The following is a 26,521-nucleotide window of genomic DNA, read 5'->3' as shown; positions in this document are numbered from 1 at the left end:
GTTACTTTTGCTTAATAGTTACTAAAAATTCGATTGCATCACTGAATTGGAGTCTAACTATTAAAATTAAAATTTGCACTCTGGATTTATATCCAGGACAGCCAGGCCCTGCCACAGTGAAAACAACTGCTTGAGCCTTGACACAGAATGTTAATTTTCTACCGCCCCTCTTTTAAATACCATGCACACTGCCTTGTGGGCTACAAAGGTCTACATAATGTGATTTACTATTATTTAAAAAGAATGCCTTCACTTGTCAAAAAGCTTACTTTGACAGGTCGTACTGCAGGCTTTACACTGCAGTAGTCCGGCATTACAAGGTAAGCTTATAGCCATGGTTGCACTGCCATTTGTAGTGGAAGGCACAATAGATTGTGCAGTTCACAAGTGACATTTATCTTCCAGGCTGTGAGTGCAGTTTTCTACACTATATATCAAAGACTTACAGGCAATTTAGATGTACCAAGCAGAAATAAGCAATTTAATCAGGTTTAAATGAAGAGCACATGGCAGGGGTAAAATGCACCGAGTTCTAAAGCCATCAAAAATAGATTCCAGAAAAGGGCAAAGTAATTGGGGGGTTGGGGAGATGTGGTAGGTAAGAGTCAGGGGGATTAGGAGGTTGGGACAGGAATCCACAGAAATGCCTTAATCATCAAAGTTGCATTGGAGCAGAACCAGAGACTGACTTTAAGAACTCCTGCCATGACCAGAGCTGCCCTTTTACCAGAATACAGTGATTCTTCTTGACAGTCTTCAAGATTGCATGGGGTACAATAGTGGCCACCTGACCACGCAGTTGCAGCTCCATGCCTAGGCCATTATTGTATAATCCCAGATGCTTCTTGGTGATCTTCACTAGTGCAAACGCTTATGCATCTTTCAACACTTGAAAAGCTGTGAATTCACCCATCACTCATCTAGCCACACTACAGCTTCCTTTGATTACAAGGTAGCAGTCTATTTTGGTACAACTTTGCTCATACTTGGTTGCACGTAATTTTGGCATAGATAGTTGACACTTTGTTCAAAACCGCAATGAGTTTGTTTATTCTGGCTATTGGGTATCTGAATCGAAATAAAAAAGGTGTGAAAAAATTATCTAGAGAAAACCATTGGCGGGTTGACGTCTCAAAGTTACTACTTAAAAGGTGTTTTTTACCCTTCCAATATGTACAAATGACTTTGTGAGTGCAACACGATGTTTATCAGTTGTGTACAAAATCTCTTAGGATATTTATATTTGCCCCTGCAAAAAGGTTAGGCACAAGCTTTGCAATATCCATGTGTTGACTAGGTTACTGTGCGCTAGTCTGATTTTCTATTCTTGTTTCTATTCTCATACCCTGCCACACCTTACCCTATTATTGTTCTCCAGTCTGAACCTCTATGGAGTACTTAAACTTCAAAATAAAGGCAAAAGCAAATTCAGGAACACATTAAAATTGCCAGAAGAAACTACAAAGTATGTAGAGGAATGCTAATGTTCATTTTCAAGTAAGAACAATAGATAAAAAATTATGCATTTTAAAAACTAAACTAGAAGCTGCAGTGGAAATTCATGCTGCTTTCTGAAAAGGGCCTTCAATGATTTTCAAGAAAAAAAAAAAAAAAAAAAAGTTTTCCTACATTGAAAACTACATTCAAAACTGAACACATTGAATAGTCCACATTTTATTACAACAAACTTGCAAAAAATATGTAGGGAAGAAGAGCACTAGTTAAATGCAATAAATACATGCAGTCAATAGGTATAGCAGCTCTAACTGAACATGGGAGATAATATATGGGTGCCTATAACGTCTAAGACGAGCATTTTTGGAGCAGTTACATTTTCGTGCATGTGTGTGTTGTTCATTTATAAAGGTGAGTGTTTGTGATTCAGGAGGCATTGAAGCATTAACAAATCTCCAGTGGATAGTTATGCGGTCGGCTCTGCAACTCTCCTATACAAGGGGGAACAAATGTTCTCATGTGCATGCAACAAAACCATGTAAGGGCATTGCTAGATCAGTACCAGAAATGCTCTGTTTGATTAAAAGACTTCTCTGGCACAAATTGCAGAAAAAAAAAAACATACCATAACAATTTATTTTGGATCAGTTTTTATATTACATCAGAGGTTTCTGCAAAAGAGTTGAAATTACATTTTTTATCTTGTGGTAAATACGCAAGCCTTATATGTATAAGAAAGCTATTGAATTGAACTCTTATAAGAAAGCTATACAGGGTGGAAAAGGGTCAAATTTATATAGCGTGATAAAGGAAGATTCGGGATTTGCAACTAAGGAAGAAAATTACCAATGACCAGTAGTTCATACGGTCCATTTATCACAATCCAAAAGGAAAGAACGGACCACAAGAGTGTGCCAAAGCAGTAGGGGTATCACGTTTTTTGGTTGCTTTTTAAAGAAAGACAAGTTGCAGAGATACCAGGACTGGAAGTGGTTAGACATCACCAAGCCCATTGCTAGGCGAAAAGAGCCTTGACAGAATTAAAAGATGGCTGCTGCAAAGGTCAACAAGGAGGCTGTGGGGTCTAAAAACAGTGTTCACTTTCAGATCTACATGCAGCAAACCCAACATAAAATGACCTGGATGAGAAAAGAAAATATGCACAGGAAACCAAGCAGTAATTGGAGTCTGTCTTTACATGCCTCAACTATGGCAACAACCTTCACCTGGGATGTCCAGACCGGTCTATCACGAAGAATCAACGCATTAAGAACATGATTACAGGACTGGTGTGTAACCTTCTAAAAAACTATCAAATCTCTAGACATTGGACCCAGCAGTGGTTAATAGTGAAGCAGCAAACTTACTTCACGATTCTGTGCATTTTCACTGTGCTTATTGTAAGACCGGAACATTGTTTCTGATCCAGCTTTTATTATCCCACAGCTTAATAAGGGACATTAGATATGGCACAATGCGCAGCCTCAAGTTCCTCACTTCAGATGTTCCCATTGTGGTGTTAAGGCTTTTCATGAACTAGGGCCTAATGCCTGAATTTGTGTGTTCACGCCCTTGGGTCCCAATATCTAAGGGTGGTAGAGCACTTTGCACAAAGAATATGACAAATAGCAGTGACTTTCAGAAGCTGTAGTAGCTAATTTTATAGAAGGCTAGACGCAGTAGACAGAAGTACAACAAACTGCAATGCCCATATCCAGAATGTACAACATGCAAGAATCTAGAAATGTCCAAAAACAGTGTGAAGAGACATCGCAAGGCCACAGCGGACGAAGTGCATATAGTGACTGGTGCCTGTCCACCAAAGGCAAGGAGGGCACCGGATCAAGAGATGTGGAAGGCTGCAATGCTTCAGAGGCCAATTGAGGGCCTAAAATTATCTCTTCTTGGATACATATGGAGCATCTTTCTGAGGACTAGACTGTCGTAATAAATACCTGTGTACTTTACTGTTTCTTCTACTATTATTCCTTGAATTACTATTAGTATGCTTATATCAAAGGTGAGAAAACAACAAAAAACCCAAGTGCTCTAGTGGAAGTTGTAATGCTGTATAAATAAAATGTGGATTTTCAAAGGGAAAAAGCATGAGGTGAAAAAACCTGACTGGATAGGAAAGACAGATGGATTTTGGCAAGGTAGGCTATTGTACGTGTAAGCAGAGAACAAAGACTGGAGCCATAAGTAATCTACCTAAACAGGCTATCTGTAGTTACTGGAAAGGAGTAGTAGAAAAGAAGTCTAGCATCAGGTTGTGTAAAAACCACTTGGAAGGATGCTTAAAGTATTACCATGAACCCAAGTACAGCATCCCATCCTGTCAGCCAAAGGCTACACTGCAGAGAAAGGATATCAATTAATTTAACCTATTACTGGCACAGGGAAGAGTAAGGCTAACAGTTATGCCTGTACCAATAAAGACACTGGAAGCTAGGAAGGGAAGAATAAAAATGGATGTGTGCAGACCGCCCTAGACAAGTCTAATTGGGTATGGTCAAGTTATATAGAAGAGCATTAAACAACTGACCAGGACATCCAATATTCTTGGCTATATCCAATGGCAGCTGCTATCATTGCTTAGCAGTGGGGCGGGGGGAATCAAACCTTAACACAATTAAAATTATTAAAATTACACTTAGCTGCCGCACCGATAGCCACCGCGTTGCCTCTCTCCTCTGATTCTGTACTCCGGGCTGCACACTGCGCAGGCTCCCAGATGCCAATACCAGCACTTCTCTCATGCTTGGAATAGTATTCCCAGTATGAGAGAAGCACTGGGATTGAGCTTTGTTTGATGCTCAGATAGTGCTTGTGGTGTTTCTCCAACCTGGCTGTGCAGCACAGCTGGGTTGGAGAAACTCAAGTGCACATGTCTGTTTGGACGGCCTAAAACGGCCGGCCAAACAGACATGCACACATGTAAAAGTGCCCACCACTCCTGCCCCTGCCATGCCAGTCACACAGGATTGCCTTGCCCCGCCGAAGACTTGCGTCATCAGCTGCAAGACAAAATAAACTGATAATTAAAGTATTTTATCATCATGTTATTTTAACTCTTAGCGAGGGGCAGCGCTCCTCCGCCATTACAAAGCAGCCGCCTCTGGATAGATCCTTGACTAAATGGTAACCACAATGCCCAGAATTTCTCAAATCAAAATCATATTAAAGGCTGTAGCTACTTGAGGTAGAAACCCTGCGAGGTTCTAAGAAAGAAGAGACTCAAACCTCAAACAATATGCTACTAGATATTATTTTATGCTCATTGCACACATGCAAGAGCATTTTGAACAAAACTTACAACACAGTATACAAGAAATTTGACAGTTATAGGTGATGGGAAACAGAATATAGATTTAGCAAACTAGAAGCAAAATTTTGAATTTATATTTGGTATGTTTGTGATTGATGGGGGAAGAGCAGGGGCGTAACAAAGACCCCCCCCCCCCACAGTGAGGGGGGCTGAGAGTTCCGGGGGGCCCCCTCAGCACAGTATACTGGCCTGATAAGTTCCGAGTGAGTCGGGAGGGTGGGCCCCTCCTAGTACTTTGCAGGGTGGCCCCCTCAAGTTTCGTTACGCCACTGGGGAAGAAGGTGGGGAAGGACTCCGATCTGATGGAAGAGATTCTAGTGGTACTTTTGAGAGTGATTTTCAAGGCCTGTAGTGTCCTTATGAAGACAGTTTAGATCAGAGATTGTAGAGCACAACAGGACACTGTGCAAAGGGCTTTTGGAGTTATCGTCAAACTGCAGCAAATGGAATGATGGCAGATTTGTAAACAAGTCCGAATTGCTCTGAAGATAAAGACTACTTCCTTGAATTGTAGTCTGAGGCGATGAGAATGGCAGCCAGCCTGTAGTCAATGGGGGAGCAGTAGGTTAACAGAAAACAGGAGTAAGTATGCAGGCTCCATAGCTAATAACTGTGTACCAGCAAGCAGCACTCTTTGGAATGCCCAATAAAAGCATTTACCATGGCAGTAACAGCCCAGGTTTTTAAAGTTTTAAGTATTCAAGATAAGTTTTATTTTTCTCAGTGCCTATATAAAGTCGTTAGAGCAGTAAACCAAGCCAATCCATCTGTTATGCTGACTTTAGCCTAATGTAGAGTACTAGTGATATTAGAGGCTCTCCAGATAACTAATGAACAAAAAAAATAATATCCACTACTGCTTCCTCCCTTCTGCAGCCTAAGTGCAAGTCTGTGGATAGTATAGTGGTGGAGGAAGTGGTGAAGAACCACTTGAGCCATAAACAGGAGGCACCCCTTTCTTAAAGAAAGGTTACAGGTAAACAAAAGTAATAGGAAGGTGCAAAAAGAAGCCCTGTTTCGATATTAAAAATAGAAGCCTATAATGCAGTAGACTAATACTGCCGACATAAGATAGAGGGTTTTTAAAAAAAAAATATTTAAACAAACTATTGCACTTAATTACATTGTTATTTCGGTCACAGTGTCAGAATAGGCAATGTAGTACGGAAGAATGTGGTCACATGTAATACATAACTTAATCAAGTAACAGGTTTCTGTTCGTACATACTCATTGCCACAGAATAATGCATTACTAACTTTAACCTCCCACACTCCCAAACAACTAGACAATGCCACCCATTTATTAGTCTTAGCACAGCAGAGTGCGAAACAACAACCAAATGTGGCGGCTGTGGTGTGTGGTCAAAGCATCCGCAGAGTGATGGAGTGGCGAGGTACAACTGGTGCCCAGTCAGTGCGGGCTAATAAGTAAGCCAGGCATTGGAGCACACGGAGAGCACTGTGCGCACCCAGCCCATAGTGAGAGGATGCAGGCGGTGCGACAGTATAAGATATCTGTTTCATGTGTAGCCTGAACAACCTGCATATTACTCCTCTTCAGAGGCCTTTTCTTGTAGTCTAAACCTTTCTAGAAGGGTGTCCCATTTGAGGGCGATGGGCCTCCTGTGCAATCCCCTGTATTGTGGAGAAGTGTGGCTCAATGGTTAGAGTGGCAGACCCTGATGCAGAGTTCTGGCCTGGGACCAGAGTTCAATCCCCCGCCTCGGCAGGTCTTGGATTCAATTTCCTCGGACCCGATAATTCTCGCCTTGTTGCCTATTCTAATCATGGGTCCCACGCTGCAACTCTGGGCAATAGCTTGCTTAATCTCCACAACGGCCCCAGCAGCACTGGGATGCCTGGCTTCACCATGGGGGTGCCCAGGAGTGGAGATTTCACAGGGAAAGGCCAGGAAGGGTTCCACAGCGGACCAATACCACTATGGAGCTCTTTGGTCTGGGATACAGCCCTAAAAGACAGCGTGCTGGAGTATCTCAGGGTGTTATGCCCGTCAGCTCTGTTAATGTTGTGGAAATCTACGCCCAATAAGCAGACAGTGAAGGGAACGACCACAGCATGTGCAGGAGATGGGCATCGGCCATAAGACAGTGAGGACATATGAGGTGTGCCAACAGAAATATACGGCTGATTCTGTGTGAAGTTAGGTATGCTCTATGTAAAATTGGATACATTTAATTCTCGAGTTACAAGAGATTTTAGCATGGTACGCTACTAGAGCAGCCCAATCCTTGTCCGAGAGTTCATGTGAAAGATCCTCTTGCCATTTCGCTTTCAAGGAAGAGAATGGTGTTAGGTGGGCTCGAAACCCACAGTAGGGCCAACATACAAGGTAGGTGTCTGCCATGTCCCATAGTGTGCCCCGCCTGAAGTGGTGCATGCATTTCCGGTTCCCTTCCTTCAGGTGCCCAGTATCTTCACATATACCAAAGGATACTAGCATGTGTGAGAAAAAGGTTTTCAGGTATCCCATGAGCGTATTTAAAGTCCCCATGTGGGAGCAACACCCCATCCTGGAATAAGGAGCCCCCCGTCATCCCCCTTTCTGCTCCCACGGGAGTGGCCCTTTTTCCTACGTGAGCTCCACTAACATTGTTCAACAGCCTGAACACCCATGCGGGCACCACTGTAGTTTGGTTAGCAAAATGATACAGCAGGCATGGCAGCATGACCATCTTTGTACCTAAATCCCCAAACGGCACTCCTTTTATTTCTTAAATATACTGTGTTCCCAAAATTGTTCCTTGTGCCAACCATGACCATCTTGGCCAGTGCCAGGTGCCCAGTCACTGACAGATAATGTGGTCCAAAATACGATCTGAGAGCGTAACAAGCTAACTGGATGGAGAAGGTTGCCCTCAATACTGGAACATATGTGGAGCCACAGGTATAGAGGTGGAGCCAAGTGGCAGTGTGGGTTTGCGTATGTATCAGCGAATGAAAACAGAAGATTTATCTGCGCTGACTTGCAACCCCGACAATGCCCCAAATTTGGATATTTGGACTGTTTGAACTGGGGGTCTCTAGTTGGCTGAGGTAGGTACCTTAGCCCAAATAGGGACCCTTGCTTCTAGTCAGGGAAAGGAGGGACACACTCTCGGATAGTCCCTGCTCAACCCCCCGAAGCTTGGCACGAGCAGCCAGGCTGATCTCCAAGGCAATGTGTAAAGTACTTGCAATTACGCTCCCAGTAACAGTGATAACACCAGAAATGGACACCACACAGATTTTATAAAAATAGCGATATCTTTATCAAAAAGGGATACGATGAGACCAAACGATAAAATTTCAACATATGCGTATTGGTAATATTTCACTTTGCCGGTTATTAGGCCAACAATTGATTTGTAGGTTCTCGCGGTATTAATGAGCAGTTCGCGATCTAATGCAGTCCTAATGCTATGCAGTTCGTAACATAGAAATAAGACAGTCCTTAAAGCAAGAATGCAGTTCGTAATGCAAGAATAATGTGGTATGTAATGCAAAAATAATGTGGTTCGTAATGCAAGAATCAGGCAGTTCGTAATGCAGGGATTAAAGCTATAAGCCAATCTGCGCGGTCAACTCGGGCACCACTAGGCCCCAACAACAGAGACCACGGTCGTACGCTTCATGAGGCGGCCCAGGTACTGCTGGGCAGGTATGGGCCGCTCGGGGACTCAGCGCATCTAACGCGGTGCGGCGGGAGAGAGATCGGAGCACTCCTGTACTCCTCCACACACATAAGGCTCCTGACCGCAGTCCAAGCCTTACCGGGGGGGCACTGCCTCGCTCTCTACTCGTCAGACGTCCTGCTGGGCAGCCCCGGCGTCGCTCAGCTCCGTTGCTAGGCGACGCTGTAGCCAGACAGGTTACGGCGCTGCCATCTCCTTCGTTGACGATCTTGGGCAGATCCTCTTGGCGAACAACGATCACAATTCTTTCGTCTTGCAGCTTCCTTAGCTTCAAGAAATCCTATAGCACATTGCGGCTCGGGCCGGCGATCCTCACTCACAGCCTCAGTTATGATGTCGGCTGGAGCCACAAATAGCAATGCAGCAGCGTGGACGATGTTTCACACTGCAGGGGCAATGCGGTCATGGGGCACCTCGTAAACAGAACCACCGACCACACGGCAGACTCAGTCGTGCAAAAGCACACGCACTAAGTGTCGATGAGACACTGTCAGAAACTTTGATGTTCCAGAGTTTCCACAACATGGAGCCAGCTCTCCCCGGGCCCTTGGAGACAAGTTACTTCAGGACACAGCAAAGTCCTCTCAAGCAGGGGGGACACAGCACACAGCAAAGTCCCTTGTCCTCTCCTCAGTCAAATCAGCAAATTGCAGGCCAGCCCCAGAACACACAGCCAGGGCAGTCCTTTCCTTCAGTCTCTTCAGCTGTTCTCCTTTGTCAGAGGTTCCTCTTGATCACAAAGTAGTTTCAATCCTGTGTCAGTCTGGAGTTCAGGGCTTTCAGCTCTTACATTTACACCCCTAAATGCCTTTGAAGTCTGAGTTCAGGGGGCTCTGAGCCCAGTCCAAACAGTTGTGTCTTCCTGCCTGTGCACACCTTCCTTTGATAGTGGGGGTCTGGTACCAGACACTCTGCAGGAGGTGGAGCCATTCCTTAGTGGCAGCAGCACAGGTCTCTTCGCATCAAAGGGGCTACTCTCCCCCTACACCAAACGCAGGCCAGCCTGTGGTGTCTCACCTACTCTCCTGTGGTGTCAGGGCACTCCCAGGCCCTGTCACATCCAAACCCAGACAGTTAATACACAACCAGGCAGAGAAACACAGGATGGTTAGGACAAGAAACCAGCCACTTTTAAAAGTGTGGTTTCTGAACACACAATTCATAGAAAGATGTGTTATCAAATTCTGAATTCAGGCACACTAAACTTCACCTCTCCATCATATGCCTATGGGAAGATATGTTGGAAACATGCAACAGCATTCCCCATTCTGTCCTTTGGGCAAGATGGCCTTGCAGCAGTGATAAACGAATTTGGCAGTTTTTCACTGTCAGGACATGGTACACACCTCAGTACATGTTCTACCTTGCACATACACTGCACCCTGCCCAGGGGGTACCTTGGGCCTACTATAGGGGTGTCTGATGTGCATAAAAATGGAAGGGTAAGGCCTGGCAAGTGGGTGAACTTGTCAGGACAAGGTAGTTTAACAAACTGTGCACAGGAACTGCAGTGGCAGGCCTGAGATCTTTTTGGGGCCACTTATGTGGGTGGCACAACTAGTGCTGCAGGCCCACTAGTAGCATTTGTATTACCAGCCCTGGCACATATTGTGCAATTTACTAGGGACTTACTAGTAAGACAAACATACCAATTATGAACAACCAATTATCATAACACTTTATACAAGGATCACTTGCACTTTGACACTGATTAGCAGTGGCAAAGTGCCCAAAGCATCTAATTCGGCAACACAATGTCAGAAAAAAGGTCTAGGAGGAAGGCAAAAAGTTTAAGGAACTTTAGCCCAAAAAAGGGCCAAGTCCAACATGGACTGTCCCAGCTAAACGCCCCTGGAGGGTTTTAATATACAACATGTCGTCAGCATACAAGTACAGAGAATGGACTATACGGCCTATGGGGATTCCCTATTCAACAGCCTCCCGTCGGATTTGTTGCACAATAGGTTCGATGGAGAGCACAAACGTAAGGGCAAAAAGGGGGCAGTGCAGTTGTGTCCCCCGGACCATCCAATTGGAGTCGGAGATATAAGGCCCAGTACAAGCCCTCGCCGTGGGTGTTGTATACAAGGTCACCCATCTAATTTAGTCGGAGGGGATGCCGAATCTGATAAATGCTGCTATCACGTATGCCCAACCTAGTGTGTCAAAAGCCTGGCGAACATCTAGGGACACACAGTCAGCCAGCAGGCATTGCCCACAAGCAGCATCCATTATTTGAAACAAATGAAATATTGAGGGAGGTACATCGCCAAAGAACAAAGCCACATTCATCTGTGTATAATAACTCATGGAGCAGCGGGAGAAGCCTGTGCGCTAGTATTTAACTTAAAATGTTATACTCTATGTAAAAACGGCAAGGGTCTATATGAAGTAAGATCTGTGGGTGACTAGCCAGGCTTTAACAGTGCGGTCACTGATGCCTCCCTGGTAGTAGGCAGCAGGGAACCGTTCTAAAGAGAGGGACTCTAATTTTTCTAATTGAGGCACTAAAAGTGTTGCATACGTAGAGTAGAATTTGATGGGAATGCTGTGGGGCCTGGCGTTTTACTGCGGGTGAGTGCTTTGATCACTCCGTGTCTTGCCTGCTGAAATAGTGGCACCAAGAGTTACCTGGTCAGTCAGACACTTTTGGCAGTTCCCATGTGGTTAAAAAAAGGGAAGGCGACCTTTGCTGGGTCTGGGGGCAGTATATAGTAGTGTGTAATAGTCGCGGAATGCAGTGTTCATGTCTAGCTGTGCTGTGGCAGTCCCGGGGGTCAGCGTATTGATTGAAGGAATGGGTGTGGCAGAAGTGTGCCTGATTTATCTGTCTACAACTGCATTAAAATCCCCTCCCAGCCCCCATTGGTACAATGTCCAATCCGCTAAGACTGTTGACAGGCAGGCTAGGACATTAGATACAGTTAGCTATGCAATGGTTACCATCTACCTAGTACAATTATTGACAACAATGTTGTTGTAGCTTCTCCTTTAAGGGATAGTTCGGTCTCGGAATGTGATGACATGGGTGGAGAGTGTTCAAGGGACTGAAGGGACAGTTGGAGCCATAGCCTGCTGTCATCGCTGTGCATTTGGTGGGTGTTAAGAATAAACACATGAAAGAGACTGTGTACTTCATCATTATAATACTGGCGACGATTTAAAAGGAACACCCACCAAGGAAACAATTTCTTGAAAGATCTTTCAATCACACATCACAGAACTGCCCTTTATGCCCCTCAGGCAAATGGGTTAGTTGAAAGTATGAATAGATTGATTAGAGCTTCCGCTCAGAGTGCCTTAGAGAGAAGAGCTCCACTCAAGCCCATTCTACGAGAAAAATTGTGGGCACATAGGAATACACCTAATAGTGTTACTGGCTGTTCCCCATTTGAAAAACTTAAGGGAAGAACAGCTGGTTCTAAGTTAAATCCTCTTTGGTTGAGTGTGAAAGACAGGGGTTGTGTTGTGAAGAATTGGAGACTTAACAAATATCAAGAGAATTACAAGCGTAGGTTTGATATGAGAAATGGGGTATGTCAATCTACTTGGAAAATTGGTGACCTGGTATTTGTTAAGAAAGCAGTTTGGTCTCCCAAAGGTGGTACAAAATATTTTGGACGGAGGCGTATTGTTAAAGTCATGAGAAATGTAGTTATGCTTGATGGGGGAGATGTGTGGAGTATGTCTCGTTTGTCTAAATGTGTTCATTCTGGGAATGGACACAGAGATTCCCCCGTCTCAGCCCAAAGTTCCAAAATGTTATGAAAATTGTACTCATTCTGATCCACATACTCATGGTTCCAGGATCAGGAGACCACCATTGTATCTTCAAGACTACTGTGTAAAGCACTAATGGTATTAAGTTGTTTTATATTTGTATCTGCAAGTCTTATGTATTTGCTTAAACTGTGTTATTTTATCTTTCTTCTTTTTATGCTTTCTTTTGTGTTTTTACATTTTTTATAAAGGGAAGATGTGTTGTAGCTTCTCCTTTAAGGGATAGTTCTGTCTCGGAATGTGATGACATGGGTGGAGAGTGTTCAAGGGACTGAAGGGACAGTTGGAGCCATAGCCTGCTGTCATCGCTGTGTATTTGGTGGGTGTTAAGAATAAACACATGAAAGAGACTATGTGTACTTCATCATTATAATAAATGTTATATTGTATTTTGTGAAAAGCAGTTTGTGGTGGGAGGAAGAAAGGGAAAACGGATACTCACTTTGGTGCATCAGGGTCAAAGATGGCATCAAAGTCTTCAGCAATCTCAAGTGGATGAGGAGGTAAAGGAGAATCCATATTCCGATAGAACCTTGAAAAGGTTTCATCATCATCTAGCTTCATTACTTCCTTCACAGATTTTGCAGTGACTGTCAAGAGAGTGTCTTGAATCCCAACTGTTAATTGAAAAAAAAAAAAGCATAATCCAGATTTAAACTTTCATTCCCTTTATTCATTAAATTGCATACTTTTTATTGGCTATATTTACAAAAACAAATTTCAAAGCTTTGAGTTTAAAAAAATGCTAATAGCACTGAAAATAAGTAAAACATACTTTGCTAAATAAATCATTAGAGTAAGTACTTGAAAGATCAGAACATTTAAACCATCAATGACAAAACATGGGTGATCGGAACACAAAACATTTTCTAAGTAACCAGCCAATACATAAAGCAATGATTTGCAAACTCCAATAGTGCTATTCAGTTTGTTAAATCTGATTATTCCCAATATTTTCATAGTCCTACCTCATCCCTAAAATGAGCATTCTCGCAATGTAAGATTTAAGATCAAGACTCCGGCTGTTAGTGTTGAGAAAGACTTCCATTTTCGTAATTAGTTTTCCCTAAGTCAAAACAGTATCACAAGCGAAAATTGATTTGAATGGGCTATTCCCGTCATATACAGAGTGCCTGCACATGCTTAATTTGAAGGGAGAGTAGCAGCACTTCTGAGAAGCAAACAAGTCCTCTGAGTGCAAGCACTTTTATTCTCCAATTTTAAGCACTCCGAATAAACAGGAAGAGACTTTCTACAGTTGTAACTGCATCAGATGATAAAGCAAGTTACAACTACCAAGCAACTGGATACCAGAATCAAGTCTATAGCTTATCACTAGAAGTCTACCAACTTTCCTGCACTATAATAATGATGCAAACACAAAAGGATTCAAATATCTGGACACTCGTTTATTGGAATCAACCAATTTGCCTTTGATGATTAAAAATACTGATTTTGTTGAAGGATAAATATTCAAGTTTCAGCATGTAAATCATTAGCTACTTTTTTAATTAGGATATAAAGAGTACACTACAACTAATGACATCAAAATGTTATATATATCCCCACTCACAAATGGCTGCAGTCAGTCATTCTAAAGGAAGAAGGTGGGGGCTCGAAGGCACTGCACACAAGCAAAAGAATGGAATTAATACAGCAAGCGGTCGACTGCAGGCCTATGCTGTACATGGAATGCGGCAAACACCGTTTTTTTCTGCGCCAATTCCTGTTCTTTTTCTATAGATCACCAGGACATATTGGAGAAGTTCCTCCATTTCATGCCACCTCTTCCCCTCAACGTCAAACGTTTTACTGTCCTGGTCTTGTGGATGCTCCTATTGGCTTGCAAACTATCACAATTTCTGGTAGCAAAAATCTGTTAATGTCAATTGAATGCTGTGGAGCACCTCTATAATCTTTCAACATGAGGTTAGGGACCTAGTATTTACCAAGTTTTTACATTTTGTTCATTTTAAATCTGTTTTGAGCATTGATAAATACTGACCAGTCATCTGTTCTTGTAAGAAGTTCTAGGAGTCTTTCTTGTACGTGCATGGCCTCTCCATGATGGAAAGCTTTCCTTTGAATTTTAGTTAAATCATCATGTCTTGTTACAAAGCAATGCTTTTAACCAATTATCCTACTGCTAATCACCCTCCACTCTTTCACAAGGCGAGTCAGCAGGATATGAAGGTCAAGCATCCTTTTGCTCCTTACCTTTCACCTGTACTGCCCTTTCTAGCTCTTCCTGAGGCCCTCCATGGAGTGGTGATAAAAGTGATTAAGTGCTAAAAGTAGTGATTAAGGCTCATTTAATTTGGCTTCTTTACTCAGGAACTGCAAAACCACCCAGGTTTAAATTACATCCTTAAAGGTAAGATTTGTTCATGTTACCCCTTAGAAATAGGTGTTTGCTTGAAGGGATCTGAATCTGTATGGATTTTATACGGTCTTCTGTCCACCCAAATTGTGACATTTAGTCAAAAACAGTATTCTAGATTAACCCTACTTCGTCTGATACACATCTGTTCCTTTTGGAGGATTTTCATTTGGATTCAGACCCTCTTTTATGTTGTTCAATGGATGGCGTGTAAACCTAATTTCAAGGACTTCCTCGAGGCTCTGAATGAGTGTTGTATTTCACCTGAACCATATTTTGAGGAGTGTCCCACTTAAACCTGTAACTTTCACAGTGAATATTCATTGTGGAGTTGAGACCAAAGTCTTATGTTGTCTTCACTATCTGGTAGTCAATCCTTTTTGTCCAGGTCCCAAATTGACTGTTCTACATACTACTCCTTCAGTATCGTAGTAATCCTACTTTGAAAGCTTCTTGACTGTAGCATCTAACTGAGCGATCAGTAACTTTCCCTTAAAGGATGCATGATGTTTTTAGCGAAAGACTTGCATACCTTGCACCCATCTTTGGTGCAATGCCTGAGTAGACAGACTTAGTGGTGCTATTTTTACAATGGTAGTAAAAAGGCACACCTTACAAAACCCCATTACCCATGTGCAAACCCCACCCCCAACCCCCCCCCCCCCCATTAGTCATTCTTATGAGATGTGGTGTCCCATGCTGAAGAGAGCAAAGAACACAATTGATGGACGGAATGCAGAACAAATCAAAACATTCACCCCCAGTCAAGAGATCTGGGTTAAATCCATCATTCTTTTGCTCACCATGTCACCCCAGTTTAGACCTGGCCGCATGCAAATCAGTCTTGACCCTGTGCCTCATGGGAACAGTCCAGCCCGAACTGCCAAGCCATATCCTCCCTGGACCGGAAACAAGCATCCTAGGACCGGTTTCGGGGTTTCACCCCTCTTCAGCAAGGATAGCTCGATTCCAGTGGCACAGTGAGCCCAGGACCCACGTCTGGGACTACCTGGCGCACTTAGGGCGAGAAAGCAGAGGACACACAATCAGTGGACGGAATGCAGAACAAAACATTCACTCCCAGTCAAGAGATCTGGGTTAAATCCATCCTTCTTTTGACCTGGCCTGGCGGTTCGGGCTGGACTGTTCCCATTGGGCGCAGGGTCAAGACGGATTTGCATATGGCTGGGTCCAAACTGGAATGGCATGGTGAGCAAAAAAATTGATTTTCACCCAGATCTCTGTACTGTGGTGAATGTATGACATTGTTCTGCATTCTGTCCACCAATTGTTCTTTTTGCCCCCATGCTGGAGAGAGGGCATGGCTTAAAAAATGATTTGGAAATTGAATTCCTTCATAACTGCTCTCACTTTTCTAGTCCTCAGTGTGGAGTCTTGGCTCAATCCAGTAATTCCAAAGAACACTGGTAAACTGCTCCAAACCACATTGAAAAGGGAAAGAAAAACAAATAGACTGCCTCTCTGCATTTTGGATTTCAGCAAACAAGAGTGAAAGATGTTCCACACATGCCCAAAACAAGATACAGAATTAAAACAGGCTGCAATACTCCAAACTCAACCTCAGGTGGCTGGAGTACACACGAATGGCTACAGCACATGCTGCAATCATAACATGCACCAAAGGGGTTCAACAACTTACCTACGGAGACAACTTCTTGGAAAGTAAGGGGATTCAAAAAGTCAAAGAACTTCCTATGGTTAATGGCATTCTCTTCTGGTCCTTCAATCATTGCCATCAATAGTTTCAGATACAGGTTTTTATTCTTGGTGTATAAATGCTAATTATTTGTGTATAATTTATTTTCAAGGTATTTTACCACAAGTGGGTAAATAATGTAGTTGCTTAGAGATTGAGAAGTGTTTCAGGGTATTTTACAGAACCCTTTGAGGTCTAGGCATTTCAGGTACCCAATGTCTATCAAATCATATATCCTGAAGATCTGCACCTGTATGATCTTCCACCAAGCTCTGGGAATTATACATGCTGGGGTGAAGGCCTATTACCCTGGAGACCCATCCGCTAAAAAGGCTAGCCATGTCAGATACCTTCCATGATTTCTAGGTCTACAATACCTGGGCATTTAGAAACATACCAGTTTGCCAGGTCTGTGCAGTGCAGATGACTGCAGTCCCCAAGGCCTGCGTGCTTCAAACAACCTTCAAGGGTTAGGCATTTTTAAAGAAAATCCGATCTGTGAATCTCGGATACCATCTATTTCGCATGTCTGGGCATTTGGAACATAGCATTTATAGCTCCCTTCAAGAATTTGACATTTCAGTAACCTACAAGGTCTGAGCATTTCTAATAACCTAACCTGTAGGGAGCTGTGTTCTTGTTGCAGTATCTCTCCTCCCTTTTGCCTTGTATTTGATGCAACTTTGAAGTGCACTGGGTGCCTGCTAACCAGGTCCCCCAGCACTAGTGCTCTTTTCCTTAAAAGGTGCTATTGTTTCCCCCCCAATTGACAATGCCTTTAGTTCCCTCAATAGATCCCTTGCAAGTGGTACCCCTGGTGCCAGAGGTACTAAAGAAGGTCCACCAAGGGCTGCCACCCTAAGGCACAAATCACCAAACTCATGCAGTGTTGCTATCGCATGGAGAGTGTTTTGGTGCAGAGAAAACTGAAAACATGACATCACATCCCTGTGTGCCATGTCCCCCAACACTGCATGTTATTTGTAATTCACCCCTACAGCAGGCATAACAGCCTTAAGGCAGGGTGCTGAATATTACATGTGAGAGCATACCTGTATGAGCAGATATGCCCCTGTACTGAGCAAATATTCCCCTGTGGTGGACAGTCCTATTACTGCCAGCACAAGTGGCCAGGGAAGCCATTTTAAAACATGTGTTGGATACTGATGAACAGGTTCCACAGCTATAGGATGGCCTCACTGAAGATAGGGATGTTTGGTATCAAACATCTTGTACTGAAACCCACACTGATTTCGGTGTTTGATTTAATAATACATGCACCCAGAGTACACCTTAGAGGTGACCCTGAAAACCTACCAGGCTCTGGTGGGCACCCTAAACACCGTTCTGACCTATGTTCAGAGCATTTTGCTCTGAGGAGGTCCAAAACAAAAGCCTGCCTGGGAAGAGAGGTCACATCCCCTTTCACAGAATGACCTGCCGATTTGCCTTCCTAGGTCAGCAAGCTTCAAAGAGCCTTTGAAATACAAATTTGGCTCCCCGCAGGCGAGCGGAAACCCACCCCATTTGTCCAGAGCCCGCTTGGCACCTAGACAGGCAGAACAATTAGATAATCAGGTAGGCATGCCACTCCCAGGCAAGTATCACCCTGAAGGTAGGCTAAACTGGGGTGGACACGATTTTTCAGAAGTAGCCATCTTTGTGATGGCATAATTAGGAATTTTGGTGACAGGGTTATGCCATATTCCAACAGAAAGTGGTCATATAGGGGGCTTAGTGACCCCAAGGGTCAAGAGCCCATTGGCTACTACCATACACTCCCCTAACGCCCCATAACTGAGTATTTAGGGGAGCCTTTGGCACCAGAAGAGCAGATCATGACGACGAAGATGGAAGATGGACAAGAGTCTCACAGCAAGAACAGAAGACCCAGCAACTGACTTGGCTTCCACCCTGTCGGCCTGCCAGATGACTGCCTATTGCACAAAAGGTCCACTTGTCCCGCAACTGCGGAGTCCCCAAAACCCAGGAGATCTGCCAGCCTTCAACCAGGAACCAAGACCTGACTAGGGACAGAGGACCTGTCCCCTGCATACAGCAAAAGGATCATGAAAATTCCAGACCTGCCAAAACCTCCGCCACCAATGCACTTGAGCCCATAGCCCATGTTGAAGTGTGCCAACAGTGTTAGCGCGGTCCCCAAGCCGTCAAGGTACAGCCCACTGCGAAGTGACTCCTCATGAACTCCCAGATGTTGCCTGCAGCCTCTGTTGGCAGGCCCCCTCCACCGCGAGTGACGCCGGACGGAGAAACACTACACCCCAAAGACCCTTTGAGCCCAGATGCCCCATCCCAAGGAGAAGCGGACAAAAATTGTCTAGCCCGCAACATCACAAGAACCAAAGCAACCTCAGTCTGGACATTTCAAATCAAGCACTGAGGTCTGAGTATTTCCAAAAATTCAACCCTCTCCCCACAAGCATTCAAGGACTGACCATTTCGGATAACCTCATAGCACAGCAATTTCAGAACCACCAAGTTATAGGCAGTCCAGATCCCACCCCAAAGACCTTAGCATAACTTACCCCAATGCCCTCCCTACCCCACCCCAAGATTTGTGCATTTGAACCACCCTGAGCCATTTCAGATGGATTGCTGCCCATGGCAAGATTTGGCATTTCAGATCTCCCTTCAAGATAAGAGCATCTAAGATATTCAACCCCTAAATTATTGATGTAGGCATCCTACATACCTCCACACCTTCCCAAACTCTAGCTTTGATGATTTTAAAATACTTCTCACCCAGAGGTGTTGCACTACAGATAAACAGCAAGGTATGGGCATTTCTGCTATCTTCCCATCCCTGTGGCATTTGAAACCTCCCACACCATCTCTGCAGTATTTGAATTTTTTGGGAAAAGGCACTCTTTAAAAGCCAGAGCTTTTAATACCTTCAGTTCTGGGCATCCCCCCCCCACCCCTTCCAAAAGATTAAACCGTTTTAGATATGCCGCACCCCTTCCCAAAGTCTGGGAATTTCAGAAAGGTTACAGATTGAAGTATTTATGATACCCGAGCCAAGACCTGGGCATTTCAGACATCTCAGAATTTGACTCTTCAGACGATATCCCACACCCAGACGAGCACTTCAGATCCTTTTTTTGCCCCTTCCAAGGTCTGGGCATTGTTGCATGTTTTCTTCGTCAGAGCAACATGATAAATCCAGCCCTCCACCTCAGGTGCGAGCATCACAAATAGGTAACCCCACCCCCCAACCCCTTCCCCAAATAAGGGAATTTAAGATAAACAACTGTTAGGCCTGGCCATTTCACACAACGAACAGTTGGGTGCATTTGAATTATCACCTAATATCATGCACAACCCTGGTCCAAGAATTTCCTTCATTATATAAAGCTCTTCTAGAATATGCAGAATGAAATGAGGCATGGTACAATGTTCTTTTCTTCAAGTGATAAATATTTATTAGTTGAACAGATAGGTTTTTTTAGATGCAAGATACTATAAAATAAACTCGTAAAGCTGAAAAAAGAATAAATTGGACCAGTCTGAACTAATTTTCCAAAAGAAAGAGTTGGCATCCTGTGCAGAAGAATAGGCCATTCCATGATGACAGGCTTAGGTGCCCAACCGTAGCATGGTAAAGCATGAACCACGACAGAGAAAAAAGTGAACCGAGGTTATCAGTACTGCAGATGCATAAAAAACAGTGTTGAAGCATTTTCTTTGGTTTACACAAACAAAGCTTTCACTTAGGAAATTGGGCATGAAGAAGTTTGATAATTTTTCAGATGCTAACAGGGCAATTCTGAATAGTTTGGAGTTCAGACAGTGCAGTTTGGGGCAGATAAAAAGATAAAATCATAAAAAATAAACACACAAGTACAGGTGCTCTTTACCTGGAATGGTCTGGATAAAAATCGCAACATGTACCTACAAGTATAATGAGTGAAAAAAAACAAAGTTCATACTGTATTCATTTGTGCAGTGAGGGAAATATCCTCATTGGGCACAACGTTAAGCTTTTTCTATAAGTTAACTTCCGGCACAAGAGGGGAATAAAGAAAATTGCTAAGGTTTACTCATGCATGGCATTGGACAACCAGAGATAAATTAACAATCAAAATATCAAAAAAGCCAAAACTGCACTTAACTCAGCATTATAGTGCACATTGCGAGACTACTAAATAAAGGACCAATTGGTTTGTAGTGTGATAATTGGAACTTCCATACCGATAAACAACAAATCATATGCCAGAACATCTCGAAGTGCCAAATTGGTTCAATTTCTGAACATAATTTAACCCTAGTAAATAGTCTGGAAAGGGTCTAAAGCAGTACAGAAAGTCATTATGCCCCATGTCATCTTATAAGATAATGATTACCCACCTTTGTTATGTAACCGTCCCAAAAACGATTCTAGTTTATCCAGCTTCATGTCAGACTCCAAATGCATGTCAGGTGTAGCTTCAAATTCTAAAAGGAAAGTTGGTATGCAATAAATAGAGATGATCGCAAACACTGACAAATTCAACTGAACATTGTGATTGCATACCACGGACAGGTTTCAAATGGGAAGTTTGAATAACTTCCCATCTTTAGGAGAACACATCATTGGAAAAACTTAAAAACAGTAAATATAGGTCTGCATAGTCAGACACCCTTAAGTAGCAAGAGGCCACGAAATCAATCCAGGTGTTCTATATTTAAAAAAAATGGAACCATTTAACATACCCTCAAACGGCTTTGAAATTGGTGTGTTGGACTTAAATCGACAGGAGAGTGGTGTGGCAACTGGAGTTATGGCTGTTGGCGATGCTAGTCCTAGCAAACAAAGACAGCTTTGAGAGAAAGGCAACCAAAATCTTATATTGCATAGAGAAAGGAATGACAAAGGAACAAACAAAGTTACACACTATAATCGCTCAGAAAAAAAAAATCATATTGATCATATACCAACAGTGCATTTAAAATGGTCATACAATACCAATGCATATCTTTATGTACTAGGTATAAACAGATGACCAAACACGTGGAAGCAAAATTGAATAATATGAAACTCAAATTAGTATAAAGACCGTCGGAAATTGCTCTGAAGTGTGGTGCAAGATGTACCCATCAAATCACTCACAGTGGTGCTTTTAAGACCCCAAAATCAATTGCAAAAAAATGCCCGCCTTGTTTGGATGAGATTTAACGTGCAATTTATATAATTTTTATACAAAAGTTTTAAAAAAGCAGAGCGGAAAACCACTGGACAAACTGCATCGAGCCGATGTTCAACACGTCCATTCAGTAAAACAATTCACATCCGGCTATAATTTTGTGGTATACATGTGAGTTCTGCCTTCAGTCACGTCACGGACTGTTCATCATTTATGAATGTATGGTAGGTGCTGCTAGATTCAGGTTTCAGACAATAGATAAGTGCCAGAGTTAGAAATGGTTTCTTCTAGAATCGGTGGGGTCACTGTTGAGAGCATTCAGGGGCCGCTTACGTGAGACATGAATATTTTAAGCCATCGTCGTTTTATGGCTTAAGGAGGGAATGTATCAATGATAATACTTGCAGTCTTTTACAATTCGTGCAAATTCCGCTTATAAGGGGGAATGGGGGTGGGCTTTGGTAACAGGAGAAAATGAAAAGATCTGAGCTGGCAAACCTGAACACAAGTATTTCAGGAGGTCAATGTGCCCTTTTAGCAATCGCCTGCCGTAGAATTACTTCAATATTTTGAGCAAATGTCTAACTTTCTTAAAATTAGAAGGAGTATTCCTGGGAAGTTGTGACTTGCCTATCTTTCCAGCAGTACTCGCTTGAGCCAACGTTCCAGCATTCTGAAATTAGTACTTACAAGTGGGGGATTTTAATGTCTAGCCACACTCATTTCAGGCTTTCTTTCCCCGCAATGGGATAACCCCTTCTTCACACCCACCCAGTTTGAGTGTTTGTTCTTTCACCACCTTGAAATTCAATCCGCTTATGGATTAACAGGAACAAAGCACCAACTGTTTTCAGGTTGAGAAACCACCTGCCAAAGACCTATGAAACCCCACAAACATGTGAGGTACTGTAAGTTCACCTTCTTGTGCACGTGTCCACCTACTTCCTCCTTTCCTCCAAAATGCTCATAACAGATCCCAGTACGGATTTTACAAACAACCAAAGCCGCTCCTTTATGATACCACTATATAGGTGAAAATTGACCTGTTCTGACTAAAGTGGGATTTAGACTCTAGCGCTGCTTTTAAGCACTCATTTCACTTAGTTTTGAAAACAGCTGTGTGACTTGGGCCTCAGTTTTTTTAGTAGTGCGAAACTCTTGGATGTTCAAGTACTTTGCCGTTTAAGTTCAGCTGAAAGATGTATTCCTCTTAATAACTTTTCAGCTTCGAGGGCTAACTGAAAATATGCCATTGGGAAACCACCTTGTTATGTAAGGATATGACCAGACTTCGGCGAAATGTTGGTGCCCTTGTTAAGGGCAAGGTCTTTAAATCTCTTCAGAGGTAAGGGGGTGATCAGAAGCAGCGGCCATACAAGGCTTGCAGGTATCCATCTGGGCACTAAAGTATTCGAGACCACTGAATATAGGAAGCAAACCTAGACTGCAATTAGTATTTTTCTGGTGACAGGAGTAGAGCCGTGACACCCTAAATTCATCTGGAGACTGCTCAAAAAAACAAAATAAAAACACTTCAAGATACTAAATAATGAAGGGTTAGGATAATTTTAATATTACGGTTTGTAAAGGTCCTCAATTTTTTTCGGTGGAAAAAAACATGAAATTAGAGCCAACTACTAGGTTGTGGCTAAACATGTAGAAGCAGGAAATCACCACTTACCCCATAAGACAAAAAAACTTTTTGGGTTACGGACCCACATGTTGAAAAGCATATAAAATTGACACTGGCGTAATGGGCAATTGTTTGCTTACTGTAGATGTAGTAAGCTCTGATGTTACTATGTCACTTCCCAGAAAAAAATTCAAGTAGAAACAATTCCGTACCCTGCCACTAAATGTCAGAATGCACAGCATGTGAATCTAGAACAGATGAATGCTGCAAAAGTCTGTTATTGTACATCCAGTTTAAGTGGTTTCACATCATCTAGTATCTGAACAATTTTACACGTCAATCTTTGTCACACGTACATCTCAGTAGAAAAGAAAAGACTCTGGATTTGAATGCAGACCTTTCTTCACCATCCGGCCAGCTACTGTGAACTGTGTGGAGTCATTGGCTGCGCCTCGGCCCTTTGTTTTCCAGGCCTCTTCCTGAATATTTATCAGATGTTTCCGCTCTTCAATACTCATGTGCTTCCTCTCCTCAATGGTCATTTGGGTCTCATGGGCATCTGTCCTCTGAAGGGAAAAGGAAAACTTTGTAAAAAATGTGTGACAAACCTTTTGTCCACAACCAAAAACTAACATTATTTCAAAGGATAAAGAAATTTGAACTGAGATTGTCGCTGATAAAAAGACAAGCTACAAGATCTTTGTATTTGGAGTGGAAAGTAGATTTTCATGTGGTGCAGCATTGTAGTGTTTGCACTGGACAAATTCCAGTCGTTCTGTTCTTTGCAGAAGCATACTTTTAAAAATCACGGAGCTTCCAAATTGATCTCAAAGGGTGTTTCTTAAATGATCAGCATAGTCGACTGAAGGCAACCCTATGCACGAGTGAACCATATAAAGATCTTGCTGTGCCTGGTAAGGTGAGTAAATTAATAAGAATAAAAATAAAAAACACCACAAAAAGTACCTTAATTCTCAACATTTGTATTAGTAAACAGTGTAGAAAAAAAATCAAGTGCTCTATCTCACTCACGTGCAAGCCTTGCTGAATCAAACTGTTGAATCAAATTACAGAGGGCAGAGATCAGTTATTAAGCTACAGACATAGGACAGAGGTTTCCTCTCCCTTCAAAAATAGTTTGGGTGAGAAAATAAAGGTTCAACTATATACACATAAACAAGCTAATTAATAACTTACAACTTTTCAACGGAGCTGGAGCACCACTGCACATAAAGGGGTAAACAAAAGCCACAACATTCCTTGAAAAAATGTTTTACTTATGCAAAAAGGAAAAATAAATCCGACTGGCCCATTCAATAGGGGAGACAGTTTAAAAAAAAAAAAACATTAAAAAAGGATTAAAGTTCATATGTAATGTTAAGTACAGCTCAACATTAGCGGACCTTTTTCGTCGTAAAACTGTAAATGTAAAGCCACCTTTTACATAAGGTTTGAGAATCTACAACCTCAACACCCCAGATGCAGAGGCGACTACATCCCAATACATCTTCATATCAAATGCAGACGATGGGCTGAACTATTCATATCAACATTGAGCTTCCAGGGTCTATGCAACTGCAGGATTGTGGCTGTCCCTGATACCTGTAAGTGGCTGCCCAAAGGCTAAATAAGTGAGCAAGTTTTGGTGAGGAACCAAACGGCTATATCATTTACATTGTGGTATGGTGGTGAAGGAAGGCCCTTTATAAAGTAATACTAAACCCACCATTATGCTATCTGACTGACAGATCATAATCAGCAGGTAATCAAAGAAGGTAACCTAGGGATAGAGCAGGTTAATAAATTCTGGTCTTTCCAATTGCCAATGGACTACCACTCTAATTGGGTTCATCTAAAAAACAAAATGCTACACACATTGGCATAACTGGGTGATCTCTTAGAAACCAGTCTCACTTCAGTGATCAACTTTACTACAGATGTGGACCAGAAAACCACTGCATGAATGGGGTAGATAGACTATCTTGGCTGTCATACCATTTTCACTTTTCTCGATTTAAACGCTAAATTCAAGCATAGCGTACAGAGTTTCGAAGAGTACAGGCTATAAAGCCCTGAAATAATTCTATTGGGACTGGGTAGATGAGAACATTATTGCTCCACAGCAAGAACGTATAGAACAAGAACTTTCCATCCGTCTGACTTCTGGTAAAATTGGTTAATGCTGTAGTCACATAAACAGAATTATTCAGTTCCGAATATTATCAATAATGGACTGCCCACGTTTTTAGTTTCCCTTGCATTTGAAGTGCAGCAGTTATGTACAGGCATATTCCAATGGGCATTTGTGTCACATCCAAACGCTAGAGTATTAGCTAGGATGCCAATCTCCCACCCAATTAAGATGGCTGCTCGCTGCAGCTGATGTGCATTCTAGATGTGAAGTTGGGCAGTGTACTAAGAGGCTGGGATGTGTTCTCAGCACAGTACCCAATGGAGAGGGTGCAGGACTTATGCAAGCAGTTGTCATGAAAAGAGCGTTAGGTTGGAGAGGGACTTTGCATTCTTGCAAACATGTTGTCCAAGGCTACAGAAGACCACATGTCTGGCTGGGAGGTGCACAGGTGTCGTGCCCTCAACGTAAAGACGGGTGCCATGAGTGTGGGACAGATGCGCTCCGATCATGCCGCACCATGCATGCGAGGCAGTGTCCCAGAAAGACTGGGTAATTTTAACCGCCAACATAAGTTTGAAACATACATGCAAAAGCGGTCAGGTGACTGGGTGGTTCCTGTCTACAGTAGGAGGATTTTCCGCGACAGTCGGGTATTACTTAGGAATTTATACTCGTAGACCTTACGGACAGATTATGTCAATCAAAATACACTACATTTCCAGGGTTAAACACACGGACAGAAATTTAAAAACGACCCCGGAGAAGACTTATTAGGATGTTATAATTACACAGCAAACAGACTAATGCTTATTGCATTTCACCTTCCATCTCCAGGGGTGACGTTCATCAAAGGCCAGAGGGCTGGATTCTCTCAAACCATCTTTACTGACCTTGAAGGGAAAGAAAGAAAATTGAAAAGTAAAGAGGAGAGAGAAGAAAGCAGAAAAGGAGGATGTGCCGCTCCAGAAAGAAACCACACCTAGAAAGCCAGCAGCGCCCCCTTTGCCTCAACCAGCCAGACAGACACAGGTGCGATGCAGGTTAACGAACCAGCTCTAAAATAGCATTTTAGTGCTCATAATTTTGGAGAAAATGTGTGTTGGGCGAATTGTTCGCAAAATATAAATTGCAAACTGCATTTTTCATAAGCCAGGTGTTGCTATGGTTAGATGGGTCTTGCCAGGAAAATTATCTGAGGTAGAGCGTTAACATTTAGAATTCTAAAATAATGGGAAATGAAACTAGAATAACTGAATAC

General features: G+C 42.8%; 1 protein-coding gene across 36 annotated transcripts in view; it reads right to left on the bottom strand.

The window, feature by feature from the left end:
- The window catches only part of SVIL (supervillin), a 635,411-nt gene that overhangs the window by 171,604 nt on the left and 437,286 nt on the right, over positions 1 to 26,521 (bottom strand). For 29 of the 36 annotated variants that reach the window (XM_085631809.1, XM_085631813.1, XM_085631820.1 and 26 more), the window contains 5 exons: positions 26,085 to 26,153; positions 23,527 to 23,695; positions 21,066 to 21,155; positions 20,721 to 20,807; positions 12,698 to 12,872 (listed from right to left, as the gene is read on the bottom strand). In XM_085631809.1, coding sequence (XP_085487935.1) covers positions 12,698 to 12,872; positions 20,721 to 20,807; positions 21,066 to 21,155; positions 23,527 to 23,695; positions 26,085 to 26,153 — 590 coding nt within the window. The remainder of the gene's footprint in view (positions 1 to 12,697; positions 12,873 to 20,720; positions 20,808 to 21,065; positions 21,156 to 23,526; positions 23,696 to 26,084; positions 26,154 to 26,521) is intronic. The other 7 variants (XM_085631829.1, XM_085631819.1, XM_085631821.1 and 4 more) reach the window with 1 other exon arrangement.

The sequence above is a fragment of the Triturus cristatus genome, chromosome 10 (genome assembly GCF_964204655.1).
Source record: "Triturus cristatus chromosome 10, aTriCri1.1, whole genome shotgun sequence".
Classification (NCBI taxonomy): domain Eukaryota; kingdom Metazoa; phylum Chordata; class Amphibia; order Caudata; family Salamandridae; genus Triturus; species Triturus cristatus.
This window is presented reverse-complemented; position numbering and strand designations above follow the sequence as displayed.